The 17,602-nt window shown below is 35.5% G+C and overlaps 4 protein-coding genes across 4 annotated transcripts in view; 2 read left to right on the top strand and 2 right to left on the bottom strand.

Annotated features, from left to right (window-relative positions):
- The window catches only part of LOC144851591 (ataxin-3-like), a 195,545-nt gene that overhangs the window by 98,769 nt on the left and 79,174 nt on the right, over positions 1–17,602 (bottom strand). The window lies entirely within an intron of this gene.
- Positions 343–13,217, top strand: LOC144851828 (exocyst complex component 5-like). Its single transcript, XM_078709459.1, has 17 exons — positions 343–414; positions 1,270–1,521; positions 1,988–2,185; positions 2,804–2,868; positions 2,990–3,018; positions 3,524–3,633; positions 3,873–3,917; positions 4,277–4,417; positions 4,701–4,780; positions 5,293–5,502; positions 7,743–7,896; positions 8,874–9,106; positions 9,454–9,540; positions 9,970–10,078; positions 10,380–10,595; positions 10,832–10,933; positions 11,603–13,217. The coding sequence occupies exons 1-17, from the start codon at positions 391–393 to the stop codon at positions 11,687–11,689; spliced, it is 2,142 nt and encodes a 713-aa protein (XP_078565585.1). The 5' UTR covers positions 343–390; the 3' UTR covers positions 11,690–13,217.
- LOC144852024 (transmembrane emp24 domain-containing protein 7-like) lies at positions 13,419–14,792 on the top strand. The gene has a single exon (XM_078709701.1). It carries the CDS (start codon positions 13,557–13,559, stop codon positions 14,292–14,294), a length of 738 nt encoding a protein of 245 aa, XP_078565827.1. The 5' UTR covers positions 13,419–13,556; the 3' UTR covers positions 14,295–14,792.
- Positions 15,741–17,567, bottom strand: LOC144852965 (homeobox protein unc-42-like). Its single transcript, XM_078711020.1, has 3 exons — positions 17,429–17,567; positions 16,691–16,950; positions 15,741–16,100 (listed from the first exon to the last, which is right to left on the bottom strand). The coding sequence occupies exons 1-3, from the start codon at positions 17,565–17,567 to the stop codon at positions 15,741–15,743; spliced, it is 759 nt and encodes a 252-aa protein (XP_078567146.1).

Here is a 17,602-nt window from a genome sequence, read left to right as displayed (position 1 = left end):
TCACATCGATTGTAAATCAACAATTACCTGATATCAGTATCATCATGGAAACACAAATAAAGGGCCGATTACGACTGTGTTAGTAGTTTTCAAATGTCGTTTAAACCTTCAAAGGCCATTTCCAATATGTGATAACCCACGCGTGCAATAGCAAAAAATTATATAACAAACAAACGCACAGAAAGTAGTTTAGTTTTACCGCATTTTTACTACTGACTTAACTATAATATAGCATGCACGTGCACCATAATATGTAAATTTATAAGTTTGATAGCTAGCCAATTAAAAAAAAGTTTTGAAGCCGTCGATAGAGGGCCGATGAAAACAAATCTCTCTGATCTGCTCTGCTGTGTAAAATTTCTCCAGAGGGCCTAGGGCCTAGCTTAGAAAATGTCTTCTATGAAAGAATTTGAGGTAATAATCATATTAGTTTTAAGTTGAATTTGTTCAGAAATTGTTACATGTACGAACTAATGATTATCAAATTATATTACCTAATACTAAGACCCTATTTCAAAGTCTAACCCCAAACTAGAGTAGGCCTCGCCCCACAGCTAACAAAACATGATAGGAGGAACAGTGTTGTTTCTGCCTTATATTGGGTTTTGTGGTCGTTTCGTCCATTAATATAGAACTGTTACTAAAAACTAGGCTAACGGTAAACACTTTAGTGTTAAAGGCTAGTTCGTTATTAGCTAAACAAGTAGTTAGGCCTAGTAGAGTAGATAGTTATTATTAGATAATATTAATAAATATGGTTACATTTTTCTAATTTTATAATAGGCCTAATTAATATGTTGGACTTAAATTAGGCCCTAGGCCTACATAGTACATAGGCCTATGATTGAAGAAGATTCTAATTTCTAAAGAATTTTTTTTAATGTAAATTTGGCCTAATTAATTATTTTAAAAACTTTTTTTTATCAAATTAAGCTAATAAAACTAAACACTTAGTGGTATAAGGCTAGGCCTAGCTAGGTCGTTCTTAATCTTAGCTAAACAAGTAGTTGGGTATGGCCTAGGCCTAGAGTACATAGTAATGTTAATAGATGGTTTTTATGATGATGATTTTATAATAATATTAGGTTTAGGTCTAGTTAGCCTAGGTCTACATCAATTATGATTGAAGAAGATTCCAGAATGTATTAATTACCGGTATAGTTAATAGTTAATTAAATAGTTAATTTTTTTTTTATTTTTTTTATCAAATTGGTTATAGGCTTGTTATTAATATTAATAAATTAAATATTGTTTTTGTATTTAATTTAGAATCCTTACTTTGAACCTAGCCATTTTGTCGAACAGTTGGCTTGGCGGGTTCAAGGTGAAAATAAAAGAAATGGGGATGGGACGGGAACGTTTGATGCTAAGAAAATGCTTATCGCGTTTGAATGTACCATAGAAGAACTTAAGCTAATGAGTATGAAGATGGATGAAAAAATAAAAAAGGAAGAATTATCACTACAGAGTGAAAGGACAAGGCACGCTGTGAGTGTTGACGGGCTTCGCAAAACTAATAAGGTATGTGCACCTTCTGTAAAAGATTGACTCCCAGGGTGCAACACAAGCACGTACACACAAAGGTATTTGACCAATTATAAGCAACGATTCATCTCAATTGTTGCTCGTGATTTGTCAAATTACTTATTAATATATTTCTATCTCTTTAATTGTACTACATCTCTTCATTTTTCTTGGGCTGGTTGAAAATCTTACAGTACAAGCCCTAAAAATATGTTTAAGCCACATTTGAAAACACAAATATTTAGATAGCTAAAGGCCTACTATATTGTTTCGTAGGCTCTGTCTACACTATAAAACTTTATGGGACAAAAAATGTGATGTGCCCATATAGGGACATGATGTCATATCACTACCATATTTGGGCATATTACTACCATGTTTAAGCACATCACACTTTTTTGTCAAACTAGTTTGATAGTGTAGACAGAGCTTTAAACCAAACCTACTTGTTTTTATTTTACAGAAAGCTTTTACAAACTTTCAAGAGTTGGATGAGCATATTAGTTCTGTAGCAACAAAAGTGGTCCATCTTGGTGACCAACTTGAAGGTGTAAACACACCCAGAGCTAGAGACCAGGAAGCCCAAAAACTCATACACTACTTCTTTATGTTCACTAACGAATTTGAACCTCAAGCTGAAATATTCAGTGACCCATTTCAGGTAAATTAAACAAACTCCGAATTTGTCAAGACATTTTTTCTTTTTTCGCTATTCATTTCTATTTATTTATGTATTAAAGGACAACTTTACCGAGAACCATATTTTTTCACAACGTATTTAGATGTATATGATTTCAGAAAAATTGCAAGATTTACGATTTTTCCACATGCTCTCGCTGTATAGCCATCCACGTAAATTGCTATGATGTTGAGTGTGCTTAGCAAAATCTACCTCATGAGTTTTCACTGTTGTTAACATACAAGAGATAGGTATCTGTCATTTCAAATTGCTAATTTGACCTGCTTAGCCTTAAATTTGCCAAAATGTTTAGTCTGTTATTTGAAGAAACACTTCAATATCCAGATAGGTAAAAGAAACAATAAAGAAATTCTACATTTCTATTTTTTTAAGATTTATTTAAAAAGTGTGTTTACTAGCAATTGTTGGTGCTTCGGAAGAGAGTGCGCAGCAAAATAGTAATTTGTGCAATTGTTCTGAAAACATATGTACATTCTAAATAAGTTGTCAAAATATGGTTCTCAGTAAAGTTGTCCTTAAATGTGGTAATGTTATGTTTTGGTAATAATTAAATTTTGTTACCATTATTTTTTTATTTAGTTAAATGAAGCTGCAGATGTTATACAAAAGTTATATCTAATTGCTCAAGAGCTGCCTTCAGATAAGTATGTAAAAATGTGTCTTTAAGATCCTATTATTTCCCTACTATTTTTAGCAACATACTTTCCTCCATTCCTTAGTACTAAAAACCATTTTTTTGTTAATCCATTTTTTCTTCTTTGATAGGTTTGCACATCCAAAGAAAAGAATAACAGGTAAGAAAAATATGTATTCCTTTCTTCAGTGAGATATAAAACATAAAGCTAGAGAAGAATCTGTTAGATAAATATTGCCAAAGGATATACAAAAATATAAAATATATGATAAAAATTGTCTGGTGATATTTATCAAGTATATGTACTGATAATATAGATTAAATTTACAGAGATGAATACCAAAAATACCAATGATGGTCAAGTCCATAGCTAGCATGAGGCAGACAAGGTGCTCGCCTCATCTGACATTTTTTATTTTTAACCACCCACCCCAATTCCCCAGCACAGATCGTCATATTTTATATTAATAATTTATATTTAAAACAATTCTTTGCCTCGTCTGTTTTTAACCTCTCGTTACTGATAGTACATGATAAATGCTGAAATAAATGATAGTTTGTAAATGTTAAAGAGAAGCAAAAACTGCAACAACGGATATTCTTTATTAGAATTTCTGTTTCATATACAGATACCATGTTTTCTAATTGATTGTTTTCTTTTGCAGACCAATACATTGCTATTGAAAGTAATTTAATCAGTGAATTTGACAATGCTCATAAAGATGGTGATAAACAAAGAATGCGAGAACTAGCGGACATCTTGCTTAATTTTAAGGTAAACTTCCCAAATCATGACAAGTGATAATAATGACTGACCTGTACAAGAAATTCTTTGATTTGCCTAAAGCTTTGTCTACACTAAAAAACTGTGATGTGCCCAAATGTGGTAGTGATATGACATCACCATGTCCATATATGGGCACATCACATCTTTTTTTTTTAAGATTGATAGTGTAGACAGAGCTGAAGCCCTCATAATTAGCCCTTTTAAATCCAGTTATATGTTTTTTTCAGGGTTACAACCGATGTGTTGAATCTTTCATTGAAACGAACCAAAAGGTAACTTTTCAAATTCATTTTAATATAGTAGAATTAACAATATTATGTACAATTTAAATATGTGTAACTTATCATATTCATTTTAATATAGTAGAATTAACAATATTATATACAATTTAAATACAGTATATGATACAAGTAAACTCTCCCAATACCAAAAACCAAGAAATGTGGGTATTGTAAATGTGTTTACAATACAATGTGACATACTACTAAATAGTTCAAACATGTTTTAAAACTAGATAAATAGCGAAAAATACAAGCATATTAAAAGTGTGGCTTTTTGGCCTAGTAAGACATCTTGTCCAAAATGTCCCGGATTCACACAATCTTAATGTTATTTTTAATCTATTTTACAGAGTTTACAGGTTTTTAGAGACATCTATGATGATCTTATGCCAATCTGTAGACAGGTGAATTTCTTAACACAAGAAGTTTTCAGCACACCAGAACTTGTAATGGGCAAGTTTGTGCAATGCCTGTACCAACAAGTGTTAAAGGTAGGACATTTTGATTTATGTGTGGCAATAATAGGACTACTAATATATATAAACATGTCAGCATACTTTAAAAATGTATATACACAATGGCCAAATACTCAGATTTAGGGCCCCTACGGAGCATCTAATGCTGGGGATGCAAAGAGTGTTTTTAGCCTTTGTTCAACATTACAATTGTAATAATATGTATTAACTATAAACACAAAGTCCCTTGGTTTAGCCAGTGAGTGTTCATAGCTGTTATACCAATGTAAAGTTTAATTTTATATTGCTTTGGTTGCAGTGCCATGTACAACATCGACTTGGTAGTACAAGAGAAGACACAGATAAATTTCTTTCTCAACTGTATGAGCTATATGCAAGGTACAGTATATGCTTTTCTTAGCTTCATTTTCTAAACAATTCTGAAACAGAGCAATGTATTGGCACAGATCGCTATCTACTGTGTATGTACTCGTAAGCTTTGTCTATTCAGGGCAGGAAATACCACTGTTACTAAACCCTTACAATTCACTTACAACACTATGCTTCAAGTGTATGTACTCTAAAGATCTGTCTACACTATCAAACTAGTTTGACAAAAAAGTGTGATGTGGCCAAATATGGTAGTGATATGCTCAAATATAGTAGTGAAATGACATCATCATGTCCATATATGGGCACATCACATTTTTTTATCAAATAAAGTTTATAGTGTAGACAGAGCTTTAGATATTAAATGATTAATCATGACTGCAGTGGGTCTGTTGATAGAAACTACCATAATAGCACAGTGCTAACTTCACGCTTCACTGATTTCATAGGTCAATGTTAGGCAATCGTTTATTCTACTGTATTCTAAATTAAGCTTTGATCATGTATTGCTTATCTTACAGAACGTCAAAACTTACCAAAGGGTTAGGTAGTTTCCGACTGGGCTCTGATTCAAACTTCTTGAACCGGCAGATGAAACATGTGTTTGGAAAATACTTAGATGACTATGTTAAATTGGAGATGGACCATTTGAAAAGCAAGATGACGGAGCATCTTAGATTGTACTACAAATCACTCAACCATACCAAGAAGAGACTTGACCAGCAAGGAGGGTATGTATTGTCGCATTCTAGTTGACCCATGACCTAGAGGATCGTAGGGGCCTAGCAGATGAGATACAGTGCACCAAGTCCTTCCATAGGGGAATTAGCAGTTTTTCTCATTAGATACGATACACAGACATACTCCATGTCTCCCAGTGGTGCCTATCTCCAGATGTACAGTTCTAGTTGACCCATGACCTAGAGGATCGTAGGGGCGTAGCAGATGAGATACAGTGCACCAAGTCCTTCCATAGGGAATTAGTAGTTTTTCTCACTAGATACGATACACAGGCATACTCCATGTCTCCCAGTGGTGCCTATCTCTAGATGTACAGTTCTAGTTGACCCATGACCTAGAGGATCGTAGGGCCTAGCAGATGAGATACAGTGCACCAAGTCCTCCCATAGGGGAATTAGAAGTTTTTCTCATTAGATACGATACACAGGCATACTCCATGTCTCCCAGTGGTGCCTATCTCTAGATGTACAGTTCTAGTTGACCCATGACCTAGAGGATCGTAGGGCCTAGCAGATGAGATACAGTGCACCAAGTCCTCCCATAGGGGAATTAGAAGTTTTTCTCATTAGATACGATACACAGGCATACTCCATGTCTCCCAGTGGTGCCTATCTCTAGATGTACAGTTCTAGTTGACCCATGACCTAGAGGATCGTAGGGCCTAGCAAATGAGATACAGTGCACCAAGTCCTCCCATAGGGGAATTAGAAGTTTTTCTCATTAGATACGATACACAGGCATACTCCATGTCTCCCAGTGGTGCCTATCTCTAGATGTACAGTTCTAGTTGACCCATGACCTAGAGGATCGTAGGGCCTAGCAAATGAGATACAGTGCACCAAGTCCTTCCATAGGGGAATTAGAAGTTTTTCTCATTAGATACGATACACAGGCATACTCCATGTCTCCCAGTGGTGCCTATCTCTAGATGTACAGTTCTAGTTGACCCATGACCTAGAGGATCGTAGGGGCGTAAAAGATGAGATACAGTGCACCAAGTCCTCCCATAGGGGAATTAGTAGTTTTTCTCATTAGATACGATACACAGGCATACTCCATGTCTCCCAGTGGTGCCTATCTCTAGATGTACAGTTCTAGTTGACCCATGACCTAGAGGATCGTAGGGCCTAGCAGATGAGATACAGTGCACCAAGTCCTCCCATAGGGGAATTAGAAGTTTTTCTCATTAGATACGATACACAGGCATACTCCATGTCTCCCAGTGGTGCCTATCTCTAGATGTACAGTTCTAGTTGACCCATGACCTAGAGGATCGTAGGGCCTAGCAGATGAGATACAGTGCACCAAGTCCTCCCATAGGGGAATTAGAAGTTTTTCTCATTAGATACGATACACAGGCATACTCCATGTCTCCCAGTGGTGCCTATCTCTAGATGTACAGTTCTAGTTGACCCATGACCTAGAGGATCGTAGGGCCTAGCAAATGAGATACAGTGCACCAAGTCCTTCCATAGGGGAATTAGAAGTTTTTCTCATTAGATACGATACACAGGCATACTCCATGTCTCCCAGTGGTGCCTATCTCTAGATGTACAGTTCTAGTTGACCCATGACCTAGAGGATCGTAGGGGCGTAAAAGATGAGATACAGTGCACCAAGTCCTCCCATAGGGGAATTAGTAGTTTTTCTCATTAGATACGATACACAGGCATACTCCATGTCTCCCAGTGGTGCCTATCTCCAGATGTACAGTTCTAGTTGACCCATGACCTAGAGGATCGTAGGGGCGTAAAAGATGAGATACAGTGCAGCAAGTCCTTCCATATGGAATTAGTTGTACTAATCATGATACGATACACAGGCATAAATGGGCATGGTCTATATGACCAAAAAAATGATAGAGGTATGATGATCTACTCCAAACTGCTCGCATATAAACAGTGCAAGTTTGAGGAACTAGGTCTGCTGATTTACAGCTCACTACACTATGCTTAAAGTGTAGATGTACTCTAAAGCTCTGTCTACACTATCAAACTAGTTTGACAAAATCAGTTGATGTGCCCAAGTATGGTAGTGATATTCCCAAATATGGTAGTGATATGACATCATCGTGTCCATAAATGGGCACATCAAATTTTTTCGTCACATTATGTTTGATAGTGTAGACAGAGCTTAATGAGGGACAGACATAGAATTACTGTTGGCTATCATGTTTTGAAAGGTTGACCTAATAGAACAAGATTAACATTATTATCACTTTATATTACAGTTTACAAGAACTTCAGAACAAGTTGAGAACCAAAACTCCATTGAACCTTGGTGGCAGCAGTCATGTTGACTATGGGGGAGAACCGTTCATCTCTCAAGAGCTGTCATTAAACCTAATCAACGAATCAAAACATGCGTTAACCAGATGCAAATTGGTATGTTTTGTTTTTATCTGCTCTAAGTGTTGCAAGTTAAGCTATTCTAAGTTTATACTTACAGTAAAACCCATATTAAGGGGACACCTTCGGGACCAAACAAAATGTCCCTATATATTTCTCCTCGTTTGTTTCATATGAAAGTTTCCCCTTAATAGTGGTGATCCAAAGGAGGGTTTCTACTGTAATTGTCCCTATTCTATAACCAGGACAGTTTCAAGTTTCTTGGTGTGATAATCCTATTGCAAATAAAGCTACTGTACAATGTGATTCAAGGGTGCAGGTGAACCCAATATAAACAGCAGCTCACCATAGCTACTGTAACATTAACCCTTACAAATCACAAAAGATGCGATTTTTCTTTTCGTACATAAGTTGGGGACCTCTTATGTGAGAGATAGCCGAACTACTTTCTAAATATAACTAAACCTAACCCTCTAAATAATTTCTCTCACTATAAAGTAAAAAGAAGTTGCCCATGTTTCGAATCGAACCCGATACATCGACATGTAAAGTCCATAGTCTAATACACTCGACAACACAGACAGCTCGACAGAAAGCGTTTGCATTAGTGAATTGTAGTAGTAGTAGTAGTAATAGTAGTAGTAGTAGATCAATTCTTTCGTCACACCTTATGGATATGAATAATGAATATTCATGTTTATTTTGTGACATTTCATCAGGGTCCCCAACTTATGTACGAAAAGAAATATCGTTCCCTAGATTTTACAGAGTTCATGAACCATATGACGCAGGTACACTGGACCTCCATTTTTAAGTTGTTAAACTATAAAAATAGAAGAAAGACTACTGCTACTACTGTATTATGACTTAGGTGCCTTGACTGCTTGGCCACTTGACACAATGATACAATGTAATTTGTCAGTTTAAAGCATCCTGCATTTACTATGTTTTAGCCTAAAAATGTTGTCATTTCAATTGCAGCAATTATGCAAACAGTGTTGATTTTATTTCAGCTGTCAAACCAATCTGACCTTGCTGTTAATGCTGTGAACATCTTTAAGCTCCTAACCCACTACTTATGCATAGACCACATAGACTATGCCTTGGAGATAGGCTTGCAAGGCATACCATCCAATGAGCCTAAGACAGAACCTCAGGGCTACTTTATTGATGTAGCAAGGCAGGCTAATGCAGTCTTTCATCTCCTAGAGAAACAGTTCAGTGAACTTCTAGTTCCACTTATTAGGTTAGTCTTTCTGTTATACAACAGTCCCATATTCATATTACGACCATGTTATTTATGACCAACCTAGGTCAGGTAAATCGATGTCCCGTCTGTCATTGTCTGGACCTCGAAACCATCAAACCTGTCTCGCAAGGTTTGGAACGAGGACACACATCCCAATACATGCTCAAAATGAATTGACATCAAATCAAAAGCTCCGTAATATAAAATAATACAGTTATACAGTATTGTTTTGGTAGTATTTGTTAAGGTAAAACTTTATAAAGATCATTTCCAGTATCTTAATATCTCTTACATATATTTGAGGGGTGTACATCATGTATTATGTGTATATTTTCTGTATTTAGTTCCTCGCCAATGTACAGTCAGTGTGTGCAAGAGAAACGAGAGATAAAGGAGCAAATGGAAGCAAAAATTGAAAATGGTTTAGACAGGTAGGAAACTATTTTCACTTACCTTTTTGGGCCTAGAGGCTAGGCCTACCATGGCAAGCACCACTCTGCTCGGCGAATAAAAAAACCGCCTAGCCTAGGCCTAGCAAAACAGTTGTGTACCAGTTGACAAGATATATGTGGTGTGTGTATATTTCTTTAATGCAGGCTGCTGGTTCCTACCCGTAAATCATGAAGTCCCTAGCGCGATCGCTATTCTGCCATAAGATTTACACGCAGTTTAATTGCTGCGCAGTTTTTGCACTCCAAATGATGGTGAAAAAATAAAGAGCGCATGTGACTCATTTCAGCGCGTCTGATTGGCTACATCCTTGAACCCATGTTATAATTAGTCTAATTTACTTTCACTGTCGTATATTGTGGGAAATATTACCATTTCTGCTCATTTATTTATGTGGTGTTTTTTTTTAGAACGTTGAATTGTTGGTGTGGATGGATAAAGCATATTTTATCAGCAGAGCAAAAGAAATCTGACTTTAAACCTGAAACTGAAGAAATGCCTACAGAGTTATCAACACAGGTAAATTAGATAGAATAGAATAAACAATAAACCACCCGGTGATATACTGAAAGTTAGTTAATTAATTTGAAACGATAAAGATAAGGAAATCTGTAAGATTGAGAAAAAGTAGCCCCAACCGAGATTCCAACCCGGAACCTTCTGCTTGACATGAAGATGTCCTAATCATTAGACCACTGGGGCTTTCATGGTATTGTTCAAATTCTATAATACTCTTGACATGGTATGACGGACAGCACTCCTCAATTGTATGCATGTGCACCAGATATCAATATATATATATATTTTTTCCTTTTTTCAGGCCTGTGCTAAAGTTCTTAAGTTTGTTGAGCAGCAGGCATGCAAACTGAACGCTTGTCTTGATGGCAAAAACGTTGGTGCCGTGCGACTGGAGTTTGGAATAAGATTTCATCGTGTAATCCTAGATCATCTACAAAGCTTCACTTACAACTCAATGGGAGCAATGCTGGTCATTTGTGATGTTAATGAATATAGAAGAACTGCTAAGGCATTTACTGTATGTTTTCATCTTGCTTATCAACGGCCACTGTTTATTAGTATACATACTATAATGCACCGTTTAAAAAAATTGTGCTCTAAAGGCTTAGTACACAAACTACAGTACAATCTCTCCTTTAGAACACCTCTATTCACCTCTATAAATAAGAGGCAATATATATTTCCTGACCAACTCCTATTCAGGGGACACCCTTAAGGGAACTTTTTTAACCTTTGTCTTTTATTTTTCTGTAGAGTGGTCTTGTGAATTCTCTTTTTGAAATGCTCCATGCCTTGTGTAACCTTCTTGTTGTCGTCCCTGAAAATTTGAAACAGATTATCACAGGAGAACAAATGGTAAGTATAGTACTTTCATATTGCTTGGTTTTAGTAACATTTATTGAGCGTTTGAACAGAAATTTGATAAAATTTAATTTAATTGAAAATTTACTAATGATATCTCATACATGTTGTACCATCAAAGAAAGAAAACATTGGGTGAATTTTGTTTGTTTTCAACAACAAAGTACAAAAAGGTAGTTTATATAAAATTGAATAAGTAAGACAAAAATGTGAAAGGAGATAGAATGAATTAAAAATAAGTAAAAAAGTGGGCTTTTTAATATAAAATAATAACTATTATTTTCCTTGAAAGAAGAGAGAATATTGTTGGGTATAAAATTTGGAGAAAATAAGGGTTGCAATTATACTCTGATTGCTTGAACAATGGAATTTACCAAATTCTTGTGTCCAAATTAGAGTTGGGACTATTCTATGGCTTGGTATTAAACTTGAGCATGGGATTAAACTTGAGTATGGGATTAGACTTGAGTATGGGATTAGACTTTGTAACAATATCATGGCTATTTACTGTAGAGCCATTACCATAAAAAGTCTATTTTATTTAAGATGGAGTATTGATTAACAATTAAGGTTGACTGTATAAAGTAAAGCATGTATCAATATTTACATTGACGTGTATAGGAAGAATTATATTATAACTGTGTTAATTTTATGATATTACAGGCTGGGTTAGACAGATCAACTGTGATGTCTTTTGTTCAGTTGAGGGCAGATTTTAAGACAGCAAAGATTGCTCAACAACTTAAGTAACAAATACATACAAAAACAGCAGCTATTCATTGGCCAGAAATTTGTCAGGGGTGTTGAAATTGCAAATAAGATTCAGCCGGGGTTGCTTTAAAATGTTGTATTATATATAGGAATATGCATGCGGGAACAGTTTAGCCGGTATAACACATCTCTTATTCACATAGCTTTTATTTATTCGGATATTTTGTTTTTAAAAAGAAATAATGCGAGCCTATAATAGTTTTTTTAAGAACAAAAAGGGGGTTAAGTCACACCTGACCTACTTTATCGAGAAATATACTATAGCAGGTTGTATTTACATTATTGTCACTGCAGTTGGTGACATCGTTTCAATGCACACCAAACAAAAACAAGAAAGAAAAATAAAGCACAGAAGAAAATAATTATAATTTTAACAATTTAAAAAATAGTAAAATATAGCTTGATTGGTAGATGTTTGTTCATGCATGACAAAAAAAGTATGGGCAAGTAAAACATGGGCAAGTAAAGTAGGGAAACCTAAAGTGAGGCCAACTACAGTGTTTTTGGACGTATTATAATAATACAGTCTTTCTAACGTTGGTGTCAGAGAATTTGGGGGAGAGGTTGAGATGTTGGTGGGTTTGGTGGCGGGGGTGGGGAAATTATTGTTGTGCAATAAAATGTCATGATTTTGTATAGGGATTGGCAGAAGAGACGGCCTTTCCTAAATTTTGTTAATGAAAAAAGAAAAGTTTTTGAAGTTAATACAAGCACAGTACATACAGCCCACATTTTGTTTGGATGAAAAACAATCTTTTGAGTGCACAAGTGTGTCATAAAAAGTAACAAATGTGAAATCAGCATTTTTACATAAAATCTAATAAAAACAAGTGAACCCAACTCTTTGAAAATGGGCCGATTGCGTGTGCCTTAGGGAGTTTGCCCACAATTGCTTCTAGAAACCTTAAGCTCTTTCTACACTATCAAACCAGTTTAACAAAAAAAGTGTGATGTGCCCAAATATGGTAGTGATATGATGTCATCATGTCCATATATGGGCACATCACATTGTTTTGTCACATAAAGGTTGATAGAGACAGAGCTTAAAATATCGTAGTATTTTAGACACCTAAAACATGGCTCCACATGCGTTCATAGTGTCACGCCGAGTTTAAATTCACCGAAGGTAAAATAACAATGAGCGTACAGACACTGGCTTAAAATTTGTTTAGCACTTTACTGCTAGTTGCACGAGAAACATACTTTATTTTAATTTAAACAGGAAAGGATTTTATAATCAGTTTTACATAGAATTTATAGCATGAAATATATTAAGAAAACAACTGAACAGAATTTAAGATAATATAAAAATATATTAATATATTATAGAAATAAATGACTGCTTTACAAACTAAACATTTTTAATATACTGGAACATACATTTCACCCCCTGATTGTTTAATATAGAGAAAGAATTTGCAACCGATGACGTGTCAAAACAATAATAAATTCATTAGATTCGTTTCTTATAAATTTTGAAGCTTTTTTGTAAATAAAAGAAATATAAACACGGTGTTTTACGGTTTTTGTTTTTATTTCACTTTTACATGCATGTAAGTAAATGTAACGATTTTATGCTTTTGTGTACACTGTTTTAGTTACGTAATAACCTGCCACATGAACATGTAACGTAACAAACCGACAACCAATCAATTGTAATTCAGCGAGACGAACAAAGCCCGCCAATATCATTGCGACAACCTGTTACACTGTTGACAATGTATGCGATTGATTTTATTTATTTTAGTTGGCCTAAAGTGTGTGCTTCGACAGCTTGATTTTATTCCCAATTAGGCTACGTGTCCGGCTAGTCTTCTTGTACGGAAGCATACGAAAGACAAATTTTATGATGGAAATCTTCGTGGTTGTGTTATCTTTACATCTAACGGCTTTTCTTGTGTCTTGCCAGCACATCGAGCAATTTGACGTCAATAAAATGGCCGTTGACCTAATGGATCATCATGAAGATCACGAACACGAAAAAGTCAACACAGCCGGCAAGTTTCCTCGATCTGCTTTAACGTTCAGACTCGGCGAACGCGAGGAAACATGCTTCTATGAAGACTTTCTATCCGGGAGCCGCTACCAATTTCAATTCAAGGTAGTTTCGGGTGGAAACCGTGACGTTGACGTCATAATTACATCACCGGGTGGGAAAACAGTTGCCCATTTCCAAAAGGAAACAACTCAGGAGTTAACATTCGACACCGGGAAAGGAACGTACCAATTCTGCTTCAGTAATAAGTTTTCTACAATGACGAAGAAGACGGTTTTCTTCCAGTTTCTGCCAGACACTGAAAGTACTTTGTCTCGTAAGATTGGAAACGGTAAGCAGACGGTAATGACTGCATTGGAGGCCTATCAAGAGGAGATTTATCAGAATCTATTAGAAATGATTGAAGATCAGAAACAGTATCGTATTCGAGAGCAGGTAGGGCGTCATTATGCCGAACAACTTCTTGAGCGTATCGGCAATTGGTCGTTTGCGGTGGCAATTGTGATTTTGTTGACTGGAATTGGACAAACTGTTGTTATGAGGAACTTTTTTACGGATAGGAAAACAGTAACGAAACATCAAACTTGAGAATGAAGATCTTTCTAAAAGTACTTTTTAAACTTCTAGAAATAAACACACACTTGTGCAATTTCTGAGAATAGTAACGAAACGTCAAACTTGAGATCAATGGAGATCTTTCTAAAAGTACTTTTTAAACTTCTAGAAATAAACACACACTTGTGCAATTTCTGAGAATAGTAACGAAACGTCAAACTTGAGATCAATGGAGATCTTTCTAAAAGTACTTTTTAAACTTTTAGAAATAAACACCAAGTTTCCTATAGGAAGTTTCCACACCTTTTACAAGATCTTTAATCGCTTGTGAAGATCGAATGCTGCTGTTACATTTTGTCAGATCAAGTGGATCAAAATGAGCGCCGTTTGATGACAGCTGAAAGACACGAAGGGACATTTACCAGACCAAATAGAGAGTGTGGGCATACAGCACTGGGAATCGGGTGCATTCACTGCCTCTTTGTTGAAAATTTGTTACGTCCTCCTAGTGCGAGTTGTACAGCAAATAACTGCAAATCAATGACGGTCTTTGGTGCTATTCTGAATGCAAATGGTGCTCGATTGTTACTGCAAGATTTTTTTTAAAGTTTCATTCAATTCAGTTCAATTCTTTATTTTCACATTCACCATCCACACATAATATAATGTAGGGCCTACACGGAGGATACATACTTTAAGATTGAAGGCCAAATTATTAAATGACAGGAAACTTCGACACTAATATATTATGGTCATTAAAATTTATTTTCACTTTGTACACGAGTTGATTTATCATAATAAATACGGTAATATTAAATAACATAATGTCTGTTTCTATTTTCATTTTTAAATATACAGTAAATATAATAATTGTAATGTATGTAGGCCTGTTGTAAGCTTTGTCTACACTTTATCTAAAAAATGTATGTGACAAAAAAATGTGATGTGCTCATATGGACATGACATATCACTACCATATTTGGGCGCATCACAAATTAGTTTGATATTGTAGACAGAGCTTTACAGTATTCACCATTTTAAAATATACCGAAATGTATAATATATATTGCACCTCAAAGATATACGCTCTTTGATTTCACTTAGTAATTACAAAATTGATACACAAATGCTGTAGTTACATAATATGCCGAAATGTACACGAAACCCCGGAAATTCAGCGATGAGGCGCGAACGCCTACATTCACTGAATGTTCTTTGGTTTTATAAAGACTGAGCTCGCATTGCCAAGATAGGAACTCGTAACCGTCCTTTGATCTTATGTATGGCACAAATACCAACAGTTCTACTGGACTAGGCCTATGTACATATTCTCCGCGGCGTGGTGCTGTTAACCAAACGTTTGGTTAATAAAAAAAGGTTTAGGGTGCGTGGAACTGATCGTATCGAAGCCACAGATAAACCCTTTGATCTCCGGAGCTCAGAATCGTGCTGTTAGATTGGTATGATACAATTTAAGTTCTATGATTGGTATTGAAGCATCGATGATGAAAAATTACACTGCGTCGAGTTCATGCGTAAAGCCGATAAACTTTTGTTATACCAATCGTCATCGATGTGAGCATCACTACGCATGCTCATACCGCTACAGCTAGAACTCATTGATGGGAATTGCGTGTGTGTCATTGGGGGTCCGTATGTACTTGACGTCATTTGAGGGTACCGCGCCATGCTGTTGATTGGTGGATATTGGTACGCACGTTGGTTACTTGGATAGAAGTTGCGCATGATACCATTGCATGATGGTAACACTGGAGATACGGACTTTGCGAGTTGTTTCTCTTGTTTGCGATATTTAGCTCGCCGATTTTGGAACCAGACCTGACGAGATAAAAATAAATCACAGTTATTAAATTGTAATTTTATCAAAGTTAATTTCACTATTAGTTTTACGTTCATAAAATTTAAAATATAAAAGTTTAGAAACACAATTAAATATTTGTAACATTAGCTGAAGAAGCTGTCTTAATTAACATAGATTTTGCACTCCTTCCAATATATTCATTTCAGTACTCATTTTAATACCATTTGTACATAACCCTTTTTGGTAAAGTTTAGCAGGTAATTATTATGATTATAATCACTGATAAAGTATTATTACGGAACTACACAGTCCAACAAAGTCTTAGCAGAAACATGAACTTAATTTTAGACTCAAGCGCTTCCCCCTAATCGTGAGAAGCATTGTGAAAACTAAAGACCAATTTACACAGACCAGCGGTAACGGTAATAACAAATATAGAATCTATCTTATTCCTTATGACCATTACACACAGCGGTTTCCGCTGAGGATAGATACATATTGTACGTGGGATAACCTACGCGGGTATCCGCTTACCGTTAACACCTCGTCTGTGTACATTGGCCTTAAAGGTCGCAATTGTTAGCAAGGCCTAGTAACTTATATTTACCTGAATTCTTGCTTCGTTTAACTTGGTCTGTTTTGCAAGATCTTCTCTCACATATATATCTGGATAATGGCTTTTACTGAAAGCTGTTTCTAGTTTCTGGAGTTGTTCTTGTGTGAATGTGGTTCTGTGACGTCGTCTTGCTGGTGTTGGTGGACACGTGATAGAGTTTGGTTGCGATGTGGCTCCCATGTGAACCGATGCTATTGTCGGTTTCATCTTCTTAAATGCGCCTTCTGAACAATCTTGGAAGAGCGAATTTTCTGTAGAAAAAGAATATGAATAGTATTTAGAAACAATTCTATAATAAGATACCACAGATTGCTGATAACTTATGAATGTATAATGAAAACAAGGAATGGTCATTGCAATTACGATTTTGTTAATGTTAAATAAAATGAATTGTTAAAAAGTACATATTTCAAGTGATAGAATTTAACTTAAGTTGACTGTAGAGTTTTCAAAAAATATGAGATGCGCAAACAATTCTTTAGTTTGATAAAATATGGTGTTAAAAACAAGAGAAAATGTTCTCGAGTACGGTCGTATGTATCTGAAACATTAAGATATCTATTCAATTTTATTTGTATTTTCAAAATTTATCCTAAATTTGAAATTGTATTATTCACTCAATTATTTTTAATGAATTTACAAAAATGAAATAAAGAGATAATTAGATCGATGTCCGTTTAAAATGTTGGAAATATTAAACAATAACAATTCAGTCGCGTTTTAGCTTACCTGGTGTGTCTGGCATCCCGTGTCTATGGTTCGAATCGAGATAAAGAGAAAAATCTTCACATTTTTCTGATTTGGTTCCCTGTAGATTCAGGCCTAGTGGATCAGTAGATAGCGACATAGATTGAGAAATAGAAGACATGTTGAAGATGTTCAAGTAATTGTGCTTCAGAGTGA

This window comes from Antedon bifida, chromosome 9, assembly GCF_963402885.1.
Source record: "Antedon bifida chromosome 9, ecAntBifi1.1, whole genome shotgun sequence".
NCBI lineage: Eukaryota > Metazoa > Echinodermata > Crinoidea > Comatulida > Antedonidae > Antedon > Antedon bifida.
The sequence above is the reverse complement of the archived record's forward strand: the minus strand, read 5'-3'. Positions and strand labels throughout refer to the sequence as shown.